Here is a 26,436-nt window from a genome sequence, read left to right as displayed (position 1 = left end):
TAAAGTGCTGCGGAATATGTTGGCGCTATATATAATATAATTATTATTATTATTATAACATAGTAAAAAAGCAAAACAAAAAACAACTGTAGGATTGCACTTTTTTTTACAATTTCACCGCACTTGGAATTTTTCTCATTTTCCAGTACAAAATATGTTGAAACAAATGGTGTCGTTCAAAAGTACAATTTGTCACGCAGGAAACAAGCTCTCACATGGCCATGAGAATAAACAGAAACAGGAGCAGCACAGCTCAACTTGACATAAAAGCACAGCAATATGGAATGTGTCAGAAGATACCAAAATATATGGCAAGAGACCGGAGGTGCTAGCGTGGAAACAAGCAATCCATCGTAGAAACAATAGTAGTAGAACGCCAAAGCACTCACCAGTCTCGCAGTTTAGAAATGCTTTATTGCTTCATACATAAATCATCTTCACGGCACACAGGGAGGACGGATAAAGTGCAGGAGTGCTACGGACAAGACGACGGCCGTTTCGCGCCCAGTAACAGCGCTTCAACGGGTCTAAGTCAGGGAGGAAATGACGCCAGTATACATAGGTGAGTATAATCAATAACCACCTGTGTCAAATTCCCACCTGACCAACGAAAAGTGCATAGTGTGATTAAAAACAAAGTAAAACAATGTCTACAGCACAAAAGTGTATCAAAGAACATATATCAGTGTCTACGGGGAAATAAGTTAAATATCAGAATCAGACCATATCCGAGTCTATATCTCTCTCATGCAACGCCAATAGTCAAACATATAAACATCATGTGTAGCGTCTTTTTTCTTTTTTCTGTTTTGTTGTTTTCTCTTTTTTATATATATGACGTTCAAACGTCTCAAAAGATTCTGTTGAGGAAAGAAAGACATCCACAATATATAAATCAATATTGCAAAACATGACTGCTTGAAAGCGAAACAACAACAGCGAAAAAACAAAACACAAACAAATATATACAAAGAGGAAAGAATAACACCATAAAAGGAGTAAGTGTCTCCTTATATCAAAAAAGCCTCACAGAAAAATGGACATGTCTATCCTATCATTCATCCCAGCTGGGCCCATGGCTCGGGTGCGCATGATCCATTTGGCCTCAGTGCACAATAATATTTTATGGAGATCGCCTCCCTGAATTGGGAGTGAAACTCTTTCCACCCCTGCAAAGGTTAACACCTCAGGGTTTCCACCATGTTGCTCTTTAACGTGCTGGATGAGTCTGGGGACACCTTTCCCTGATGAAATCGATTTCAGATGTTCTCTGAACCGTATATGTAATTTACGGATGGTTTTACCGATGTAAAATCTCCTGCAAGGACAGAACAGGACGTAAACTACATAATCTGTCTTGCAGGAGATAAATTGCTGCACAGTATGTGTAACGGGGCCGATGTTGATAATTTGGCCTGTAGTGTGAAACCGACAATATCGACAGTGGCCGCAACGAAAGTTGCCTTTGGGGACAGAACGTTCTAGCCAAGTACCATGATTATTGGTTAGTCGATTCTGAACCAAGATGTCTCTAAGACGAGTACTTCGTCTCGTAGAGACTAATGGGCCCCCTGTGGTTTTGTCTGCAAGTTCTCTATCTCTTTCCAGGACATGCCAGTGTTTACGGATCACGGATCTCACCTCCCGGTCTAGTGGGCTATATTGAAAACAAAAAGTGAATCGCTGTCCGGGGCCGGCAGAGGTCTGGGGAGGGGGGGACGACGTACCGGCCTCGACGCGACTCACCGCTGACTCCAGTAAATGCTGGGGGTACCCTCTTTCTGAAAATCTATTTAGGAGCTCCATGGATTGTTTGTTATAGCCCTCCTGTGTGTTATTGGTGCGACGAGTCCTTACTAGCTGGCTGTACGGCAATGACGAATGGACGAATAACTCGCTACAGTCCTATGTGGACAACAAGCGGGTTCCTAGAGGTCTACGTGTTTGGAAAGATATCTCTCACCACAGTGGTGATGCATCGTTCAAAAATGAATGGGAACAGATCATGTTGAAATGTTCTGAGGATTTATTAAAACTGGTATTAAAATCTAACATGCAAAATTATGAATCACTCAATGCAGACATTCTGAAAACACAAACCGAGTTGCGCACTAGACTGTCTGATATCCAATGGACTGCCTTTAACAAAAAATTGGACTCGAGGCTTATTTTAATACAAGCCGATACCAAACAGAGGAAAAGGGACAAGTTTGTGCGGGACAAAAATGACTATGAGTCCGGCAATGTATTTACCTGGGGGAAAATGTTAAGAGAAAATCGCATTAGACAAACCCCAGGGGTTAACACCAGACAACGGAAACGAAATCAGAATAAGAAGAGAAATTCTTTTCAACAAAGTAAGAGAGACTACTTAACTACCGAGTCGGACTCAAGTTTAAGTGATGGTACTTCCATGAATCCTGAATCCTCGGAAGACGTCTCTCTTGATAATCAGACTATCACCCCGGTCCCTTTAGGAGGAAGACACGGAGGGGTAAACGGAAATCCCGGTCCAGAATGGCGACGCAAGAGAAAATGGGTATCGTGGAGACAGGAACGTTATTAAACACCTCTGATGATGACTTGGTGGTTAATCTGACGCCTCGGGTGTTAGACTCTGTCCAATTGTCTTTACTAGCTAAAGGCTTGAATTTTTGTGTACCTAATAATTTTGATTTCGTTTCTTTCCAAATTGATTTATTTAAAGCCACCAGAAAAATGCACCTGTATAAATTCTTTAAATCCAATACGATGACATCAGCATCCCTAGAAGGAGAACGTCCCTGCAAGGTAGGATCTCTGGGTTTTATGGCGAATGCTCAGGAAGATGTTTTGGCTGATGTATTTGAGGATGCCAGATGTCTACTCAGTCTGAACAATCCGGCAATAGATGATGAGATATCTATACACCAGGATAATACCCCGTTTTTAGGTGGTGTTCCCTCTTCCTTCATGCCCCCTACTTCTCCGGGCAACATGATTGATCTATTTGAAACTCTTGTCTTAAAAGACATGGAAGCCTTAGTATACAAACAGGCTCCTTCTAATTTAACTTCTGAAGAATCTAAGGCCCTGAAAGAAATGGCAGGTTGGAGTGATGTTATCTTCCGCCCTGCTGATAAGGGCGGCAAGACTGTCCTGTTGCCCAGAGAAGTTTACATAGCTGAAGCTGTACGGCAATTATCAGACAATTCTATATATTCGAAGTTACAAAGCGACCCTACCATAAAATTTAAGGGGGAATTATGCACCTTTCTTAGGAAGGCAGTGGAAAATGGAATCATTTCCCAAAGGAAAGCTGAGAAGTTGCTTCCCAGCTTTCCGACTAAACCTCATTGGTATTACCTTCCCAAAATCCACAAATCTCTCACATCTCCCCCAGGGAGACCTATCGTAGCGGGCATAGGTTCTCTTACAGAACCTTTATCCCAATACATAGATTGGCTCCTACGCCCTTTGTTGGTTAATGTCCCGTCTTACATCAAGGACACAAATTCTTTCCTGAGCCTAATACAAGGTTTCGAGTGGCGGCCGGGGCTCTCCATGGCTTCCATTGATGTGGTCAGCCTATATACCAATATCCCTCAGAGACTTGGAGTAGACACCATAAGACGCATTTTGCGCACTACTGACAAAAGCCAGGGATATATTGATTTTGTGTGTGAAGGTTTAGACTTCATACTCACACACAATGTCTTTACTTTTGCAGATAATTGGTATAGGCAGACCACCGGGACTGCCATGGGGACCCCGGTCGCATGCACGTTCGCGAACCTGTATATGGCTGTTTTCGAGGAGGATTATTTTTATTCGGGCAAAAATGGTTTCTTGAAACACATCCAATTTTTTGTGAGATTTGTGGATGATCTATTTGTGATATGGGATGGTACAGAAACTGAATTTGTTTCTTTTGTTATCTATCTTAATGATTGCAATACGATGGGTTTGTCATTTACCTATAACTTCGGGGGGTCTAGTCTTGATTTTTTAGACGTTTCGGTTGAAGCGTCTATGGATGGTTTAAGGACCTCTGTCTTTAGAAAACCAACTGCGGTTAATTCACTTTTACACTACAAGAGCTTTCATCCTTACCACACTAAGAGGTCATTGCCGTACAGCCAGCTAGTAAGGACTCGTCGCACCAATAACACACAGGAGGGCTATAACAAACAATCCATGGAGCTCCTAAATAGATTTTCAGAAAGAGGGTACCCCCAGCATTTACTGGAGTCAGCGGTGAGTCGCGTCGAGGCCGGTACGTCGTCCCCCCCTCCCCAGACCTCTGCCGGCCCCGGACAGCGATTCACTTTTTGTTTTCAATATAGCCCACTAGACCGGGAGGTGAGATCCGTGATCCGTAAACACTGGCATGTCCTGGAAAGAGATAGAGAACTTGCAGACAAAACCACAGGGGGCCCATTAGTCTCTACGAGACGAAGTACTCGTCTTAGAGACATCTTGGTTCAGAATCGACTAACCAATAATCATGGTACTTGGCTAGAACGTTCTGTCCCCAAAGGCAACTTTCGTTGCGGCCACTGTCGATATTGTCGGTTTCACACTACAGGCCAAATTATCAACATCGGCCCCGTTACACATACTGTGCAGCAATTTATCTCCTGCAAGACAGATTATGTAGTTTACGTCCTGTTCTGTCCTTGCAGGAGATTTTACATCGGTAAAACCATCCGTAAATTACATATACGGTTCAGAGAACATCTGAAATCGATTTCATCAGGGAAAGGTGTCCCCAGACTCATCCAGCACGTTAAAGAGCAACATGGTGGAAACCCTGAGGTGTTAACCTTTGCAGGGGTGGAAAGAGTTTCACTCCCAATTCAGGGAGGCGATCTCCATAAAATATTATTGTGCACTGAGGCCAAATGGATCATGCGCACCCGAGCCATGGGCCCAGCTGGGATGAATGATAGGATAGACATGTCCATTTTTCTGTGAGGCTTTTTTGATATAAGGAGACACTTACTCCTTTTATGGTGTTATTCTTTCCTCTTTGTATATATTTGTTTGTGTTTTGTTTTTTCGCTGTTGTTGTTTCGCTTTCAAGCAGTCATGTTTTGCAATATTGATTTATATATTGTGGATGTCTTTCTTTCCTCAACAGAATCTTTTGAGACGTTTGAACGTCATATATATAAAAAAGAGAAAACAACAAAACAGAAAAAAGAAAAAAGACGCTACACATGATGTTTATATGTTTGACTATTGGCGTTGCATGAGAGAGATATAGACTCGGATATGGTCTGATTCTGATATTTAACTTATTTCCCCGTAGACACTGATATATGTTCTTTGATACACTTTTGTGCTGTAGACATTGTTTTACTTTGTTTTTAATCACACTATGCACTTTTCGTTGGTCAGGTGGGAATTTGACACAGGTGGTTATTGATTATACTCACCTATGTATACTGGCGTCATTTCCTCCCTGACTTAGACCCGTTGAAGCGCTGTTACTGGGCGCGAAACGGCCGTCGTCTTGTCCGTAGCACTCCTGCACTTTATCCGTCCTCCCTGTGTGCCGTGAAGATGATTTATGTATGAAGCAATAAAGCATTTCTAAACTGCGAGACTGGTGAGTGCTTTGGCGTTCTACTACTATTGTCTCACATGGCCATATTGATGGAAAAATAAAAAAGTTATCCCTCTGGGAAGAAGGGGAGCAAAAAAAGGAAATGCAAAAACGAAAATACCTCCACTCATGAAGGAGTTAAAAAAATAAAAATATAGAAGTTCAAATCACCCCCTTTCACCCCATTCAAAATAAAACAATAAAAAGCAACTCAAATATATACATATTTGGTATCGCCATGTTCAGAATTGCCCAATCTATCAATATAAAAACTAATTAATCTGATTGCTTAACGTCGTAATGAACAAAAAATTCAAAACACCAGAATTACATTTTTTTGGTCACTGTTACATTGCATTAAAATGCAATATCGGTGATCAAAAGATCGTATCTACACCAAAATGGTATCAATTAAAATGTCATCTCAACGCTCAAAAAATAAGCCCTCACCCAGCCCCAGATCATGAAAAATGGAGACGTCACAGGTCTCGGAACATGTCGCTTTTTTTTTTTTTTTTTTTTAACCAAAGTTTCTTTTTTCTTTCACCACTTAGATAAAAAAGAGCCTAGACATGTTTGGTGTTCATGACCTGGAAAATCATAACGGCAGGTCAGTTTTAGCATTTAGTGAACATGGAAAAAAGACGAACAAAAAAAAACAAAAACTGTGGAATTGCTCTCTTTTTTGCAAGTTTACCGCACTTGGAATTTTATTTCCTGTTTTCCAGTACATGATATATTAAAGCCAATGGTGTAGTTCAAAAGTACAACTTGTCCTGCAAAAATCAAGCCCTCACATGGCCATTTTGACAGAAAAATAAAAAAGTTATGGCTCTGGAAATAAGGGGAGCAAAAAATGAAAATGCAAAAACTAAAATACCTCCGGTCATGAAGGGGTTAAGGACTTCTAAGACATAGGGACCTTGGTAAGAATCTGTGACTAGGCTTGTGAGTCGCCCACCAGGGCCGTGGGGTACCCGGTACTGGGTCCGGTGTGCACAGGGGGATGTCACGGTGGCGACCCAGTCCATGGCCCTGGGCGCCCATGTAAAAGGGGAAAGTGAATAAAGTTTGTGTTCGTGACGCCACCTGTGGTATTCGGTCAGTGGGGACCGACCCTGCTTTAAGGGGTCCTCTGGGGTGATATTATGGCAGCTAGATGGTATAACTTCCCACAGGTGAAGTATGTCCCCAGGGCTCCCGGTGTGTAGATGGAAGATGGTGAATGGTGCAGTAAAGTACGAGGACACAGGTTTGCAGTCTCTTTACCTGGTTTACTGAAGACTTCAGGCAGCCACAGTCCAGGGTACCAGATCACTGGGCAGGCAGGGTCCGGCCGGCTTGGAAGCAAACCCAGAGTCCCCTTTACCAGAGTTAAAAGCCTTCCTTTAGTGCAGTGGTGTTGTAGTCCCTTACTGCCTATGGCTTCACATAAGGTCCTCACAGTTCTTCTCTCTGTCCTCCATATAGGATAGGACAATACCTGTATGACAGGTAACTCAAGCCTTTTTACAGGGATTCTAGCACGCCCCGAGCTCTATGTGTTACTGTGTCTTCAGGTGTGTGTTGCGGACAGGTAACTTGCAGTTCAGCTGTCCTGCCAGTTTCTGATGTAAGTCTTAGAGTCCCTTACAACCTCGGTGGTCTGGCTACCGGTTATCAGCACTTTGCCAGGGAGACAGTCTGCTCGCTGCTGGTGTCACTCTCCTGTGCTTTGCTCTCCAGCACGCTCACTGAACAATGTTCGACTTTCTGTATGTCTCATTCTTGAGGAGTACTTCAGACTACACGGCCGCTTCGTACATTCTTCCTGCCTCAGACTGCTCCAGTCTGCTTCCTGGCACTTTCTGACTGACTTTCCCTCCAAACCACAATATATATAGGGGAGTCACCTAGAAAATAGGATCAAAAGCTCCCCCTTGTGGCCTGGAGTGTGAACATGTTGTGTGTATGGTGATTACCTGATAATAGATATCCTTCAATGCTTCCAAACGTAACATCACTCTCCCCGTGAGGAAAGCAATGCTACTGTGACGACCAGGACCCTGGGGTGCCACACTTGCAGCTTGTGTTTGTGCATAGCAACCTGGCTGTGGGCTGCAGGATGTCTCCTGTAGACTAGCAGCTTCTAGAGCTTCTTCTTACTTATCTGCGGCATCTAGTATCTCCGGAGTTCTGGTGGCTACCTGTTGTCTGGTCTTCTGGACCTCTTATCTGTGTCCGCCTGTGGTTTTCAAGAGATCTTCCTGGTTGTGTGCGGCTTACTTGGTTGCTGACTGCCCTGTTACTCTGGAGTATTATCTGCTACCTGCCTGTGGTTTCCTGCAGTCCACCTGCTTGCCTTCAGTTTCATGACATCCTCCACCTGCATGCAATTTTCTTTACTCCACCTGATTATCTGCGGTTTCCTGTGGTCCTCTGCTTCCCGGCATTTTCCTGACATCCTCCGCCTGTCTGCGGTTTCTGGCATTCCACCTGTTTAGCTATGGTTTTCAGTCCCTCTTGTCAAGAACTATGCAACGGATATCCACCGGTCAGTATGTGTCCTGTGAAGTGCGTGCATGCGGGGCACACAGCACCCAGGGGGTGAGATGGGGCGGCATGCAACCACTGGTGAGCAGGACCTGTGGCCACGTGACTGCAGGGGGAGGGACCCGGCCGGAGCCAACTACAGGACGCCTAGAGGAGATAGTGGGATGTGACGGGGACCAGCCGGACCGCAGGGAGGTAAAGCGAGTAGGAGGCAGCCAGGTACGAGCACCAGAAACAGAAGAGTACACAGGGCCAAGCCAAAAGAGCCAGAAAACCGATAGGAGCAATAACAGTACCAAAGGGACAGACAGAACGGATAGTCACAAACCGCGCAGGAGTCAAGAACCAGGCAAGCAGACAGTACCAAATCAGTAGTCAAATGCACAACAGAGGGACAGACTGAGTCAGAACCAAGAGATCCAACACGAAAACAGGCACAGGCACACAGGGGTCAACTAACTCTGCCGAGGGCAGAAGTATAACTGACAAGGAACGAGGCCTAACACAGGTTATAAAAAGCCCTCCCATAGCTAAAGAGAGGCTACCAGCATTAACCCCTGGAGTACAGACCAACAACTACCAAACAGGCCATGACACCTCTACTCGCCAACCTTATGCACCGATGCCTGAGACCCGTGTGCCCAACTGGACCTTGAGCTTAGAGGATCCACCTCACCTAGTGAGCCCCTTGATCTTCTCCTTACACACAGCTTCCTAGTTTGGGGATTTCTGTTAGATATTATTTGTGTGTTGGCTTTGAAGCAGTGCTAAATTATGATACGATACACTTTATTGGTCCCCGGGGGAAATTACTCTAAGTAAGTAAATTCTTGTCTGTTTATCAAAGAAACACTGCAGACTGTGATCTAGGACTTTTATAAGTTTTTCAGAGGTCATGACTAGTGTTGAGCATTCCGATACCGCAAGTATCGGCCGATACTTGCGGTATCGGAATTCCGATACCGAGTTCGGATACTTTTGTGATATCGGGAATCGGTATCGGAACCATATTCATGTGTAAAATAAAGAATTAAAATAAAAAAATATGGATATACTCACCTCTCCGGCGGCCCCTGGATCTTACCGCTGTAACCGGCAGCCTCCGTTCCTAAGAATGAGCGCGTGAAGGGCCTTCGATGACGTCGCGGCTTCTGATTGGTCGCGTGAGCGCTCATGTGACCGCTCACACGACCAATCACAAGCCGCGACGTCATCGAAGGCCCTTCACGCGCTCATTCTTAGGAACGGAGGCTCCCGGTTACATCGGTAAAGTCCAGGGGCCGCCAGAGAGGTGAGTGTATCCATATTTTTTATTTTAATTCTTTATTTTACACATAAATATGGATCCCAGGGCCTGAAGGAGAGTTTCCTCTCCTTCAGACCCTGGGAACCATTCCGATACTTTGCGTCCCATTGAAATGCATTGGTATCGGGTATCGGTATCGGCGAGATCCGATATTTTGCCGGTATCGGCCGATACTATCCGATACCGATACCAATGCATATCCGAAGGTATCGCTCAACACTAGTCATGGCTAGAGTTGAGTGAATATGTTCAGGTTCCCTCTTATTCGGCAAGCTATAGTGCTTACCGAATAAGCTTCAGAAGGAACCCGGCTTCCTGAATTGCTCCTGCCAATCAGCTGCGCAGCTGTCTGACAGTCACAATACATGCATGGAGAGCCTGTTTGTTGTGCTCTCCATCATCAACATTAACAGGAATAAACACTTGAAATAGATCACTCTGTTTGTAATGACTCTATATAATATGTGTTTCAATTTTTGTATTGAAGAACTGAAATAAATTAACTTTTTGATGATATTCTAATTTTGTGAGAAGCACCTGTTGCTGAGTACTATTTGTCCTCTTTTTTGGAGATGTGTAAAAAAGGGCATTGAAAATGTAAAAATACCCTTCTTATATGCAACGGTGTTGTTTGATGGTCCTATACTCCACAGTAAGATCTGTAACAGATTCCCACCCATTGTGCATCATTTATACTTTTGGTATTACCCTCAGTCTCCAAATCCAAGGACAACTGCTACATCAACATCCCTTATGGCTACATTACAGCATTTATACTGATATACTCTATGATTGCCTAAAGTAACTGCTTTCTCTTCTGTTTCTCTGTGAGACTTGAATCCCTGTCAAGTTATGTAAAGGTCCCGATAACCCCTTAAAAGCGGTTGTCCCACTTTTGACACTTAATGTATATGTGTAAAGGCTGAGTCACACATAACGATATCGTTAACGATATCGTTGCAACGTCATGCTTTTTGTGACGTAAACAACGATCCCGCTAATTATCTCGTTATGTGTGACAGCGACCAACGATCAGGCCCCTGCTGGGAGATCATTGGTCGATGGGAATGATCAGGACCTTTTTTTGGTCGCTGATCACCCGCTGTCATCGCTGGATCGACGTGTGTGACGCCGATCCAGCGATGTGTTCACTTGTAACCAGGGTAAATATCGGGTTACTACGTGCAGGGCCGCGCTTAGTAACCCGATATTTACCCTGGTTACCATTGTAAAAGTAAAAAAAAAACCACTACATACTCACATTCTGATGTCTGTCACGTCCCCCGGCATCCACAGGGTTGACTGTGTCAGTGCCGGCCGTAAAGCAGAGCACAGCGGTGATGTCACCGCTGTTACTGCTGGCGCTGAGACATTCAGTGCAGAGGAAGCTCTCGGCAGCAGAGCGTGCATATTAGCAGCGCTCCTGCCGAAAGCAGTTTTAACCCTGTGGACGCCGGGGGACATGACAGACATCAGAATGTGAGTATGTACTGTTTTTTTTTTTTACCTTTTACAATGGTAACCAGGGTAAATATCGGGTTACTAAGCGCGGCCCTGCACTTAGTAACCCGATGTTTACCCTGGTTATCCGGGTGCTGCAGGGGGACTTAGGCATCGTTGAAGACAGTTTCAACGATGCAGAAGTCGTTCCCCTGATTGTTGGTCGCTGGTGACAGCTCCCCAGCGACCACACAATGACTTACCAACGATCACGGCCAGGTCGTATCGCTGGTCGTGATCGTTGGTAAGTCGTTTAGTGTAACGGTGTAACGGTACCTTAAGAAGGTGGAAAGTGATTCTAGCATCGTCTGATTGATGTATTTCTGAACTATAAAGACATTGATAGAATCAGTTAACATTAAATACCGTACATTGGAAATACTGTATTTACTGTCTTTATAACTTTAATAGGCTTGATTGGACATTGTCCAAACACTCCACAGAGAAGGGAGTTAAAGGGAACCTGTCATGTAAAAAAATGCTATTAACATGCAAATATTAGGTCAATCGGCCACCGCACTGTAACTGACGTCAGCACGAACGCCGTGGGAAAAGTTATAACGGTGCTAGCACTGATATGAGTGAAATGAACAGAGTTAATTGGCTGTGAACTCACAGGACCTTTCTGACGGCACCACAAGAGTGAGAACTTTCTCTTGCTCGAGGTGACGTCATCGAGGTGAAAGGAGTTCACTGCAAGGAGCTGAACAAGCACGAGCAGCTCAGAGTCTCTACTGGATGGTAGGCTGTATAGTTGCATCATGGAACAATGTAGCCTGCCATCTAGATGTAGCAGAGCTAGACCCATCGTGGTACAAATGGATTATCTTCTCGGCAGACAGGTGAGGAATATGGTTGTTTATTATTTTAATTCTGTTGCAGGGGACAGTGGCTTCAGTGGACTGGACGTAAGTATAGCCGATTTGGTTTAATTTAGATTCCTTAAAGGAGTCTGTGTCATTATTTCCATTAAAGGACTTTATTCTGGGTGTGTGTGTATAAAAAAAACAATCACTATGGGGTTAGTAATGGGGGCATCTTATACACACCTCTCAATTACTAACCTCTGGACTTGATGTCACCTGACAATAGAAAGGTGACATCAACCCCAATACTTTCTCCCCATTTGATACTGCACCAGGGCTAGTGGGAAGAGCGAGGCTAAGTGCCAGGTTTGGCGCATCTTATGGATGCGCCATTTCTAGGGTTACTGAGAGCTGATGTTTTTAGTCTGCAATGGGGCCAATACCCTTGACCCCTTCCTTGGCTATTAATATCATCCTGGAGCTGTCTGCCTTCCCTTTGCTGGTCCCCTATTTTAATAACCAGCAAAGTCTAAATATACAGCTGTGAGCTGAAATTAATAGCCTGGGAAGCTCCATTGGTATTACCCCTTCCCATGCTATAGACATCTGCCCCCAGCTGTCCACTTTCTCTCTGCTGTCAGGGGACCCACACCATTTTTATTCCTACAGAATTTTATTTACTAAAAAGAAAGCATGTACAGTAAGCTACACACACAAAGAGCTGATTGTGTCTCGATCACATATTTATATCTATCTCTCTTTCTGTGTATATATATATATATATATATATATATATATATATATATATATACACTGCTCAAAAAAATAAAGGGAACACTTAAACAACAGAATATAACTGCAAGTAAATCAAACCTCTGTGAAATCAAACTGTCCACTTAGGAAGCAACACTGTTTGACAATCCATTTCACATGCTGTTGTAAAAATGGAATAGACAACAGATGGGCATTATTGGCAATTATCAAGACACACTCAATAAAGGAGTGATGCTGCAGGTGGGGACCACAGACCACATCTCAGTACCAATGCTTTCTGGCTGATGTTTTGGTCACTTTTGAATGTTGGTTGTGATTTTACACTCGTGGTAGCATGAGATGGACTCTACAACCCACACAAGTGGCTCAGGTAGTGCAGCTCATCCAGGATGGCACATCAGTGTGAGCTGTGGCAAGAAGGTTTGTTGTGTCTGTTAGCGTAGTGTCCAGAGGCTGGAGGCGCTACCAGGAGACAGGCCAGTACACCAGATGTGGAGGGGGCCATGGGAGGGTAACAACCCAGCAGCTGGACTGCTACCTCAGCCTTTGTGCAAGGAGGAACAGGAGGAGCACTGCCAGAGCCCTGCAAAATGACCTCTAGCAGGCCACAAATGTGCATGTGTCTGCACAGAAGGTTAGAAACTGACTCCATGAGGATGGTCTGAGTGTCCAACGTCCACAGATGGGGGCTGTGCTCACAGTCCAACACCATGCAGGACGCTTGGAATTTGCCACAGAACACCATGTTTGGAAAATTTGCCACAGGCACCCTGTGCTCTTCACAGATGAAAGCAGGCTCTCACTGAGCACATGTGACAGAGTCTGGAGATGCCGTGGAGAGCGATTTGCTGCCTGCAACATCCTTCAACATGACTGGTTTGGCAGTGGGTCAGTAATGGTGTTGGGTGGCATTTCTTTGGAGGGCCACATAGCCCTCCATGTGCCCGCCAGAGGTAGCCTGACAGCCATTAGGTACCGAGATGAGATCCTCAGACCCCTTGTGAGACCATATGCTGGTACGGTTGGCCCTGGGTTCCTCCTAATGCAGGACAATGCCAGGCCTCATGTGGCTGGAGTGTGTCAACAGTTCCTGCAAGATGAAGGCATTGAAGCTATTGACTTGCACGCCCTTTTCCCAGACCTGAATACGATTGAACACATCTGGGACATCATGTCTCGCACCATCCAACAACGTCACGTTGCACCACAGACTGTCCAGGAGTTAGTCCAGGACGCCTTATCAGGAGCACGCCTAAGCATTGTAGGGAGGCCATACAGGCACTTGGAGGACACACACACTACTGAGCATAATTTCCTTGTCATGAGGCATTTCCACTGAAGTTGGATCAGCCTGTAACTTCATTTTCCACTCTGAGCATCATTCCAACTCCAGACCTCTATGGGATATTAGTTGTGATTTACGTTGATCATTTTCAGGTTTTATTGTTCTCAACACATTCCACTGTGTAAAGAATAAAGATTTACAACTGGAATATTTCATTCAGTGATATCTGCAGTGTATATATATATATATATATATATATATATATATATATATATATATATATATATATACTGTATATATGCATATCTATCTTGGAGAATATTTCCTTGGAAAGCCATGTGTAAATTGCATAAAGAAGCTCATGTGACAATCGCATTACAATCGGATTGCATTCCCATGTAAATCAGATGCTAGGTGTTCAAAATCAGATTGTACTCGCCTGTAAATCGTCTCACTTTTCTGTACCGAAATCGGACCTTTTTTTTTTTTCACGGTGATGGGTATGAGCCTAAAAGAAGTTAGTAGTTGCAAATTGGAAGGTATTCAGCTGGTATAAGAGTCTCAAATCCGACTGAAGAGTCTGCCTATACAATGTGAAATATTTGCTTGGCTGAGGATGATTAGTGAAAGAATACCGAGACTTGCCTAGTAGGGACACTAGGTGAAGCTGCTGGAACATTACTTTTTTTTTTATTTCTGATGTAAGATGGGTATATCAGGAGTGATTCTCTGTATAATAGAAATTATATCATTAAAGGGAGTCTGCCAGCACAAGTGCACTTAACCACCTACTTGTTTTCCACCTATCTCTGCCCTTCTTTGGCTCTATAAAGCCAGATTTGTCAATCAAGGTAGATGTATTGTAGAAATAGTGAGGAAAAAAGTATGTGGCAAGGTGCCCTTAGATGTTTGCCCGCTTTGAATTATATATTGCCACCAGAAACCAATTAACCTTTACTTCTGTAAGTTCCGGAAGTTGTATGGTCTATTAAGATCTGTACCTGCTATCAGCTATTCCTGTTCCTGGTCAGTTTCTTCCTTAAAGGGAATTTGTTTTTTAACAGAAGGCCTCCTCTGTTTATAAAAAGAGACCTCTCACACTTATATAGGTGAGTTACTCACCGTTGTTTTGGGTTAAAACTACCTGCCTCACCTATGCACACCTACGTGTTCACCGTATATTACACACTATGAATATGGCACATAAGTAGGGCGACCACTGGATGGCTAACCTAGCAGGTGTGTGTTGGGGAGGGCATATACTAAAGCATATGATAGTGTGAATAGGGGGTTTAAATTGGAATTTATTTTTATTTTAAAATGTTGAAGGGCAAACTTTGCCTGGTGGAATAAAAAAAAACCTGTTTCACTGTTAAAACAGTTCTCTAAATGTTAAATGAACTGCTGACTTAACTTCATAAAGATCTAGCTCATCTATTGCTGACACCACGAAATGATTTCATTCTGTTAGCATGACAGCTGTTCAGTAACAATCCTTCAGAATAAACATTGCTATAGGCTTTTATTTGTCTCTTAATAAAAGCCTGGCAGCTGTTATTAGATATTAGTTTGCTATGGCTTTATTCTCTAATTTACTCTCCTGCTATCTGTTTAATGCATTATACATAGTATTTTTCTTCAGGTGTCACTTTTATAATGTTATTATTTGCTTGTGAGTAGAAAGTGACCCAGAAGCATTAAGTATTTATAATGTCTCTTATCTTGTTATTTCTCATTACTTCATACAAGCATTATTGGCCATTTAAGCATTGCTCCACAGGGCAGTGTTACTGCAGGCTGTGTATTGCTAACCTAGGTCTTGGCAAGAAATATTGAACCTGGGACTTGAAGAGATTTCTAAAACTACAGGTTCATTAACCCCAACCAGAACTTTTTGAAAAGGACACTAGTCTAGCGGCCACGTATAGGAGCCCTACATAGCGCCTGCTAGCTTCACCGTTTCCTCTTCTGATCAGTAAGCCTGGCACTACATTATGTGTGCATCATGATGAACTAGGCCAACAAATCAGAAGATATATCTACTGTGTCACGGGATAAGTTCCTACTTTGCCACCTATTGACCAAAAGTGCCATGATTTTCCTTATCAGCAAATAGAAGAGGCATCTGGGATTCTGGCAGGTGAGAGGCAGTTCACAAGGCTCCCATTCGAAGGACATGGTCTACTGACCTGATCACTGGACCAGGGTCCTATGAATCAGTTCTTTCATCTCTAGCTTTGGTTTGCCTAATCATTTGCTAAGATGTCATGTAAATTTTAAGGCTTTCAGAGAGACCAGTGATTGCTGAAACCCACCGAACATGTGTTTTTAAGGGCCACTGACCCATGCAGCACAATCTTTTTTCTGACTTATTTTAACTTTGAGTGGGACGAAGCTGGAATACGTGTCAAGGCCACTACTATATATACAGAGCTGTGTCTAGTAGACATTTAATGCCTTATTTTAATTTCATCATTGGAGTGGTGGCACTAATGTAAGTTCCCTGCCCTTAGTAATATGCTTAACAGCCACCTTCTTCAGCTGTACCAAGCTTTGCTCCAGTCCTAATCCTCCATCTTGTGACCAAAACTTAAGACTGACCAGAAGCTAGAGATAGCAGTCACAAATTCTCTGTATAAGTCTATGAGATCCTTGTTCTGGCCTCTTTCTGGCTCTCATAGACTTACATGGAGTAGTGACTTCTTTCTCGCCCAGCAAACACTGCAGTGATCTGACAGGTTCTGACAAACTGCAGAAGACTGACCACAGTGGTGCTGATAACCAAAGAAGATGGCAGCTTGTAAATATATGACTAGGGGCAGGGAACTTAGATTAGTGATTCTATGAGGGGACATGGTACTGATGACCTATCCTAAAAATAGAAAATCATTTTAAAGAAAACCCCATTAATTCAGTTCTGATTCCAACATTTTTTCTGGAAAGTTGCACAGCCCATGCACAGTTACTGAGTATTCACCTTGGGATGTAATCACACTTGCCTTTTTAGGTGTTGCTTTAAAATAACTATCTTTAAAGGTAACAGTCTACAAGTCTTGCCAGAATCATTGCCAGGTTATTCCTCGTATCCTCGTAATCATCCAGACAAGAACGATGGCGACAGTTTGAAGAATTGTAGAGGATCATTTCATTGTAATTATTGCAGTCATAAAGGTTTTAGCCATTTCCAATATGAAATATGGACATCCCCTCCTGTAACATCTGCTGTTTCTGACACTCCCTATCTTGGAGCTCATATACTGTAGGTGACCTAAATAAATTAATGAGGGAAAATTGGCTTTCATGCATTAAACTTTTATCCTTCAAGGAGTATTTACAGCAAAGACTAAAGTAGGACAAATGTCCGAGGCTGCTAGAAAAAGATGTATTTCAGGTTTAACATCGAATTATGCATGCTTTATTAGGCATAACGCTCACATACTGCTCAGCTCTGAAAATTTTCCCTACAAATCTCAATATTTATTCTTCTCCTAACTTTTTTTTTAATCATAGGATTTCCAAATGAGCCAGCAGCTATCATAGCCCTGACTACCGCCAAAGAATGGTTGAAGAAGAATCGAGAAGAGGTAGGCCAACTCTTTTCATGATGTAGAAACATTTGCTACAAATACTTTAGAGTTTATTTACACATCAGGGTCTATTTCTCTAAAATGTTTTGCTTCTGAAGTTGCAAAATTTATACTATCTGCTATTCTGTGTATTTTGCGAATTGTTTTAGTAGCTAATTTTTATTTGAAGCTGGTTGAGCTAAGGAAACCTCCATCAGTCCACATTTACTAATAACTGAACTATTATTTGTAGAAATCAAAGTGTAGAGGGTCATTGACGATTTATGAATCATAGATTCTAATCTAATTTTCTAATTTTACTATATTTCTCTTATTTTTTTTCTTGTAGGGAATGTGTAATTTAAAAATGACTTAATGTTTATATCAAGTTTCTATGTTAAGTTTTTATACTGTTTTCTATATAATTATCTATATAAAAAAACCTGAAATTTTGTCATTTTCACATTGACCACTAGACTTTATACTAGACTCATACTTTCTGTTTTGTAAAGAAGACTTTTCATCACTCTCATTATCATTACAGACAGGATTACGATGAAATGTAACACTTCTATACAAAGTAGGTAACACATGATACTCCATTGGCAATAGGTGATGGTCACAGCTCACATCCTTCCCATCTATGTGCAATGATGTTTGCCTAGATTACAGCATGACCAGATAATGTTTATGCACAAAAAATAGGGTCTGAGTCAGTGTATGGCTTCTAAAGTTCCATGTGATGTGAGGAACAAGAAGTAAGAGTCTAATATTAGGCCTAAAATATAAATTGGGAGTTTTCCACATGAAAATGTTATTTTTTAACATTTTTAAAAGCTACATTTAACATAAAAGCCTGATGTAAACAATTGGTTATTGATAGGCAATGGGTAATAAATTCAGCTAAAACTAAATCACATATTCAAATTTCAAATTTCGTGAAATGTTGCAAAAACAACGTCATAATATGGTTCAAGTTCCAATGCATGATACATGTCATTGCTCACAGCGCACTAATACTAAGGATATGTATTGTTCAAAATGTGTCCGCTATATTTCATACGTTTGTGATGTTTTTCATGTAACGCGAAGATAAGGAATAGAGGTTTTCATATTAGATACATAGAGTATGATTTTTTTCTTATGTTCTTGATTTGTGTTGTGAGTTTCTCATTACAAATTATTGTATTTATGTGGAAGAGATTTTGAAAATACCATCCATACATAGCATATGTTTTTCGAGCGTAAAAGAAACATGCTTCTCATTCGGTTGTTGAAATGCTGCAGTAAGTTCACAACTAAATCTGGAAGTAACAGATGCCTGAAATTGCTTCAGTTTCATGGGGAAGATAAGATATGGCAAAAAAATAAAACATTTGACTCCATAATGTATAGCCTAAATCCAGGCCAATGAGTTGGTGTATGAACATGACTTGTAAGCCAAGATGTGATTCTTTTTTTACTAGGGATGCTAAAGCATCAGTGTCGAATTCAAGGCCAATGGGCCGAATCTGGCCTAACAAATCATTTTATGTGGCCCGCAAGGTCAGGACACTATATTGGCTCTCTACTTTTTCTGCACAGATAGCTCATTGATCAGTGTTGAAGTGTGTGCTGGAGCTCAAAATCTAAGATGGCACCAACCCCTTGTACTGGCACCACCCTCTTTGATAAGTACTGGCTGCAATCTACGTCTACACAGCCAGTGCTTGGAAGAGGGGGCGGCACCAGGACAATGAGCGGATGCCATCTTTGAAACCGAGTGAACACAGTCAGCCAGCACAAACTGTGAGCGCAGTTATCGCAGTCAGCCGGCAGAAACAGTCGGCGCTTTCAGTTGGCACAAACAGTGAGCGCATTCAGCCGGCACAAACAGTGGGTGCAGTCAGCCAGCACTTTTATATAGCTCTATCTTTGTATCAGAGCCGACACAGCCAATACTTAGCAAAAGGAGCAGTCAATCTTGGACTCTACTGCTTCAAAAACTCAGTGGGTTCTATCAGATGCCTTTTGCACATACCCTTATAGTATTCTCTAATCTCCGGCTTAATGAGTACAATGCAGTGAATAGAAGAAGATATTGCCTCTATTCGACTCTGCAATGCAGCCCAGCGGTGGTGGACCAGAAAGGCTAAAGCAGACACAGATCAGCCTTGCTAGTGACTAATATCACAATAAGGATCTGTTTTCACTTGTAACTAGAACTCCTGAGGTTAATTTTGAAAGAACAGTTTTGCACAAATTCCTCTAGGTTTTTCAATATCTTTCCTTGCTGACATCTATCAGAAAGCTTTATTGTTTTCTTTTAGCAGATAAAAATCGGTCTTGAGCATGTGGCAGACACAAGGGCACACTAGTGGCTCCTGAGATGATCACATGACCACACATTCTCATCCTCTTCTAAGTATACAATTAAGTCTCCTACTAAATGACAGCAATCAGTGATATTGAAAAAGGTGAATTGATACAAAAAATATGTTGGAAAAATAGTTTGTTTCTTGTGTACAGTAATTTTACACATTTAAAGGGAATCTGTCACCCACGGATGTATATGACCTATTAATATGGGCATACAGGTAATAGAAATGTTACACTAGTCCTACCTGTATGCCTCATATTAGCTATCTTGTAATGGAGAAATGTTATATGCTGTCTTTATATTAATGATTTCTTCCAGGCTCTGGGTCGTGATGCCTGGAAGAAATCCCTGCCTCCTGTCCTCATTATAATACAACCCCCCACGTCAGTTATGGCCCCGGAATCATGCGCCCCCTCAGAAATACATACCTCATCCTCCTTTCTGTGGGCACTGCATTCAGGGATCTTCTGCATAGGTGTTTGCAACTTCAGCTCCAGGGAGCTCCAGCGTGCACGCTGATAAGGTGCTCTTCCCACTTCCTCCCTGCATAGTCATTACCATGTACACATGGTTCCTTGTGATGACTATGCAGGGAGGAAGTGGGAGAGCATATTATTGGCATGCACCCAGGAGGGCACAGTGACTCACCTGCACAGAAGACCCCTGAATGCAGCACCCACAGAAGGGAGTATGAAGTATCTATTTCTGAGGGAGTGCAGGCTCAGATTCCGGGGACGTAAGTGACACTGATGGAAGGGGGTTAAGTATTACAATGAAGACAGGAGGCAGGTATTTCTTCCAAGCACCGCACATCCTGGAGCCTGGAAAAAGTCATTAACATAAAGAAACAATATAACATTTCTCAGCAACAAGACCATTAATATGAGGCATACAGGTAGGACCAGTGTAACGTTTCGATCACCTGTATGCCCATATTATACGTCCCGGGGGGGGGGGTGTTAGAGTCCCTTTTAAAATAATGAAAGAATGCACAAAGCTTACAGAATCCATGTGTCACACTTTCATGGTTTCTTTCATTTACTCTGGAAGTTCTGGCCCTTTTTATTTTTAATCCTATAGAAATAAATGGAAAGAATCAGATATTCATGGCCATCTTCTCATAGGTGTTGGTGCCAGAGTGGTGACCCTCGCCTGTCACACGATTATGGCGATGGAGCAATCTCTGTACCAGCTAACGAATGTATATACATATATTTATTATACATGCATGTGATATAGTATAACATGATCACCTTTTCTGGAGCTGTACAGTGATATACAGCCCATGTTTATTCTCTCTGAATGTAACATGATATAAACATGTCCAGGATGAGATTTATGCACCAGTAAGTGAATACTCTGATTACTTTGAAAAGTCTTCTGTATCTTGTTGATTGATTGCAGATTCTTTTTTCCCTCATCTACACTATAACACCGCAGAGCATGATTACATAACTAGCCGAGCAGAAAGATGCACTTTGCATCCCAGAGTGTTTTTTCTTTTCCCGAATTTAATGTAACTCTTGAAATAGTATCTCAGAATACATACCGTATATATAATATTTTTTAGTTTTTTTTGTTTGGTTTTAAAATTTCATAAATTGCATTGGAATCTGGGCGCCATAGTGGCTAACACGGTGAGTAACAGTATCATCTTATTGGAATTTACACAATTTATCAGGTTTTTTTTTTTGTTCAGTAATCCAGTGTAAAACTGTTTTGAGTTGTGAAAAAAAATGTGTGATGTTTCAAAGTTGTGCCAAAATCTTGCAACTATTTAATTTTTATTCCAGTGCCTGCCACTTCCCCCAGCTTTTCGAAAAGTGGGGCGAGGAAGCAAAATGATCATAATCATGGCGTAAATTACAACAGAAACATAATTTTTCCTCGATTTTTGTTACTTTATAAAGAGCGCTGGTGCCCTCTGACTATATATTAAAATATATACTGAGCACCCTGAATACTTAAAAAAAAAAATGTACATATGCCACCCAAAATAAAAATAAATAAATAAATCCTACTTTCCACACATTAGATGCTCCTGTGTGGTCCTGCGTTCTGGCAGTTCTCCTACTAAATGACACCGGTGGTCCAATGACATCATTGCGTTGCCATCATCTTAGAGCATGGGGCTATGCAGAAGCCAAGAATGTCTACCTGCAGCATCTGCCTTATTCAATTGTGTAGGTGTTTTAAACATTTGGAGGCAAGTGAATAAATCGGAGCTTCCTACCAAGAGGGGTTTCAGAATCACCCTGATTGGGAAATAATTGATGATTGTGATAAGTTAGATGTGGGGTTTGGTGCTTTGTATAAGAAACACTGATCTCTAACTCCACTAAGAGCGTTCTATTTCGATATGATACAATGTGAATATAGGCAGAGAAGAGGCCTCGCCTGCCCTAGACCACCACCTTTAACCCCTCTGCTGTCCTAAACTCTGTCTGCCTGTATCTCTATGTCCCAAATGTTGGCATTTGAGAAACTGCTCGTACAGCCGAGGCGGCCGCAGGTGAGTAGTTAACTAGAAAATAACAATGATTCAGTAACAGAAAATGGAGTGTGTCACAGGAGGTCTGTCAACCCTCAGTGGAAAATAAAGCAGGAAGGCAGCGACTGCTGTGATGTCGTGTGAGTAAAGACGTGCGGGTCCTGCTCTCTCTCTAAGATACTGAGTGGCAATCACAATCACCCCTTCTATTCCGCAGTCTAATTACGCCAGCGATACAACCTTTCATAGAAGCAGCAGTAGGCCTACTTTCATCTTGTAATTCATGGGAAAAAAGGTGTCTTTCGACATTTGCAAAATGGAAATAATTACTTCGCTCTGGGTTCCGTATTCCAGTCAGTCTCTGAGTGATTTTTATATGGTCCCTTAAGCCCAACTCCAGCCATCATCCCAACAGACAAGTCATTTTACAAAAGCAGATAAGAAAGCTACCATAGGGACCGCGCGGTACGTGTGTGATGTCTGGCTGCTATTATCCTGCCAGCAAGATAAAGAGACAGACAGGGAAACCACACTGTTCTAACCACCCAAGGCGTCTGCGAAGGAACGCTTTTATTTTCATTAGCGTCCTTTGCTCCCAGTGAGGAGATGCTGAGCCGTCCTTCACACAGAGCAGCAGGCTTCCTGTCTTACACCTGTATGTATGGATACCATGTTGTGTTCTCCTTCTTCCAAAGCAACATTGTGAACAAGAACCAGGAATGGTCGAAATGTTTATGTGCCCTCTCGCATTTCTCCCTACACCTGCTTTCAACATGTCTTTACATTTGGAAGTAGTAGTATGGCTGTAGAGGAGCTTGTTCTTCAATGGAAAAAAATGTTTCACTTTTTTCTAGAAAGCAGTCATGAGAATTCTAGAGTAGAACCTATATGCAAATCAGGTTGAAAGTGCACTGGGGGTGTGTCAGTATAGGTAGAAGACGCAGTCTAAGGACATTGACATATCCCCCAGTGCATTTCCAGCCTAATATGCATATGACTTCTATGCTAGATTTCTTATGACTGGTACATCGGATCTCTACTGGGGGACAAGTGTTTCCATATGCATACTAATACTTCTATGCAGTATATAAAATGCTGCATGTCTCCATACTGAGCCCACCCTACACTGTCCATTCTCCATACTGAGCTCTCCCCACGCTGCTCCATCTCTATACTGAGCCACCCATATTGCCCTACCTTCATACTTAGCCCCCCACACTGTCAGGCATGCATTTTGTCTCTTGCACTATCCCTCTTTCTGTACGTGCCCCTAACTGTAGAAAAATATGACGGGCCTCAATGGTCCAACTTCAAGTTTGAGGTATGAATAGTTAAAAAACAGTATTTATTGGTTGTGATTAAAACCTGATCATACACTGAATATTTTCTGCACTGTATCATCATGTTTTAATTGCAACAAGTAAATAATGGATTTTAACTACTGAAGTCTTAAAGTTGAAGCTGGGCCAGGTGGTCTGGTCTCGTCTCCTTTTTCACTAGGAGACCCACAACCCCCAGTGTACAGTAAAATTCCCCCATATAATTCCAGTCTACAGTAAATGGCCCGCTGAAAATATGCTTTATATGCTTACCTGCTCCCTGCTCCAGTTTATTTTCCTTCTGTGTTGCATTCTTCTGTGACTCTTGCAGCGTGATGAGGTGACATTATGATGCTGCAGCAATGTCAGCATCATGCATACACCGCTACATTAGGGCATGGAACTGACTGGAGCCCCTCTGACCCGGCAGTGCCTCCACACTCAGAGGTTCATTTGTATTTATGTCCTTCATCCTGGTGCAGCTCATTACAACTTCCCCCCTACCATACTAAGCATTAGACCCCCGGTGCCTAGGGCCTGGATGGATAGTTGATAACTTCTTTTTTACCAAAATACTTTATCAGTTAACCCCTTCAAGACGGAGCCCTTTATCATTTTTGCGTTTTTGTTTTTCGCTCCCCTTCTTCTCAGAGCCATAACTTTTTTATCTTTCCATCAAAATGGCCATGTAAGGGCTTATTTTTTGCGGGATGAGCTGTACCTTTGAAAATCACCATTGTTTTTACCATGTCATGTACTAGAAAATGGAAAAAAAAAATCCAAGTGTGGTGAAATTGCAAAAATAGTGCAATCCCACACTTGTTTTTTGTTTAGTTTTTTGCTAGGTTCAATAAATGCTAAAACTGACCTGCCATTGTGATTCTCCAGGTCATTACGAGTTTATAGACACCAAACATGTCTAGGTTATTTTTTATCTAAGTGGTGAAAAAAAATTAGCCGTTAAGCAATCAGGTCAATTTTTTTTCATATTGATAGATTGGGCAATTCTGAACGTGGCGATACCAAATATGTGCATATTTGATTTTCTTTTTGTTCTTTTATTTTGAATGGGTCGAAAGAGGGGTGATTTGAACTTCTATATTTTTATTTTTTTAACTCCTTCATGACCGGAGGTATTTTCGTTTTTGCATTTTCTTTTTTTGCTCCCTTCTTCCCAGAGCCATAACTTTTATTTTTCCTTCAATATGGCCATGTGAGGGCTTGTTTTCTGCGTGACGAGTTGTACTTTTGAATGATACCATTGGTATTAATATATTGTGTACTGTAAAACAGGAAAAAATTCCAAGTGCAGTGAAATTGCACGTACATGTCAGCTGTACAGAGGGGGAGACACAACATGCGCATTACTAGTACAGTGCATGTCATGAAGGGGTTAAAAAGAGAAAGAAAACAAGCTCCTTTGTAATTATTCATGACTTAGTTGTTGTTTTTTGTTGCTAACTTTATTTTTTAATCTTATAACCTTTTCTCAGCACACTTTTCCTCCTCTTCTGCAGTATGCCGATGGTTGGTATAATTAGCTGCTCTTCCGGGCTTTATGAGGACTTTTGTAGACAAACTCTCCTTTATGATATACATTCACAGGAGTTGTAGCTATGGTCTCCGATAGGAGAAGTCACGTTGTTCTCCATGTAGATATCCCTCAGAGACCGACAGCAGGATCCTTAGTTCTGGAGGAAGTGATGCAGCCTCGGTCATATTCTGTGAATGTGGATAATAGGAATGAGTTGTTAACCCCTTTACGCCCAAGGGTGGTTTGCACGTTAATGACCAGGTCAATTTTTACAATTCTGACCACTGTCCCTTTATGAGGTTATAACTCTGAAACGCTTCAACGGATCCTGATGATTCTGAGACTCGTGACATATTGTACTTCATGATAGTGGTAAAATTTATTTGATATTACCTGCATTTATTTGTGAAAAAATGGAAATTTGGCGAAAATTTTGCAATTTTCCAACTTTGAATTTTTATGCTCTTAAATCACAGAGATATGTCACACAAAATACTTAATAAGTAACATTTTCCACATGTCTGCTTTACATCAGCACAATTTTGGAACCAAATTTTTTTTTTGTTAGGGAGTTATAAGGGTTAAAAGTTGACCAGCAATTTCTCGTTTTTACAACACCATTTTTTTTTAGGGACCACATCACATTTGAAGTCATTTTGAGGGGTCTATATGATAGAAAATAACCAAGTGTGACACCATTCTTAAAACTGCACCCCTCAAGGTGCTCAAAACCACATTCAAGAAGTTTGTATAAATCAGGTTTATTAAAGCAAATAAACAATACAAAGATGGAAGAACATTGAAACATAATTAATCAAAACAATAGGACACAGCCTACACGTCTGGCATGGAGGCAATGTCCCAACAATTTCCGGGTTTTATTGGCCAATGTCAATGTTATCACTTTTCGGTGTAATAATGGTAACTATTATTATTGTAACAAGTAAACATCAGAAAAACTATTCATAACTCAAAATACTATGTTACCTATGTTGGTAGAAAACATCACAAAGAAGAAAAGGCAGTTAGAGAGAAGGAAAGATAATGAAAAGAAGAAAGAGGGGAGAAAGAAAGGAATGCGGGTAAGATCAAGAGGGTGTGATGAGTCTCCCTCCCTCGGGTGGACCCCCATCCCCATCCAGCGGTGGAGAAGATAATAAATTGTTAATATTGGTTTCATACCATGGAAGCAGGTTGAAATAGAGGAGCAGTGTTCATATTGTGAAAGCATCTGGAGCTGTTTCAAATGCAAGTTAGGATCTAGATACCCACAAGTCCAGTTCTGGGGTTTCTCTGAATACAATCCAGGGGGCCCAAGTATTGTAAAATTTTTCGGGGTCCCCAGTGGTCTGGTTTATCAGTTGTTCCATTCTA

General features: G+C 41.9%; 1 protein-coding gene across 1 annotated transcript in view; it reads left to right on the top strand.

Annotated features, from left to right (window-relative positions):
• The window catches only part of MACROD2 (mono-ADP ribosylhydrolase 2), a 2,853,334-nt gene that overhangs the window by 2,187,476 nt on the left and 639,422 nt on the right, over positions 1-26,436 (top strand). Inside the window, exon 8 of the mRNA XM_077282574.1 lies at positions 17,304-17,377. Within this exon, the coding sequence (XP_077138689.1) occupies positions 17,304-17,377 (74 nt within the window). The remainder of the gene's footprint in view (positions 1-17,303; positions 17,378-26,436) is intronic.

Source organism: Ranitomeya variabilis, chromosome 2 (assembly GCF_051348905.1).
Source record: "Ranitomeya variabilis isolate aRanVar5 chromosome 2, aRanVar5.hap1, whole genome shotgun sequence".
In the NCBI taxonomy this organism is placed as follows: domain Eukaryota; kingdom Metazoa; phylum Chordata; class Amphibia; order Anura; family Dendrobatidae; genus Ranitomeya; species Ranitomeya variabilis.
Note: the sequence above shows the minus strand (reverse complement) of the source record. Positions and strands in the feature narration are given on the sequence as shown.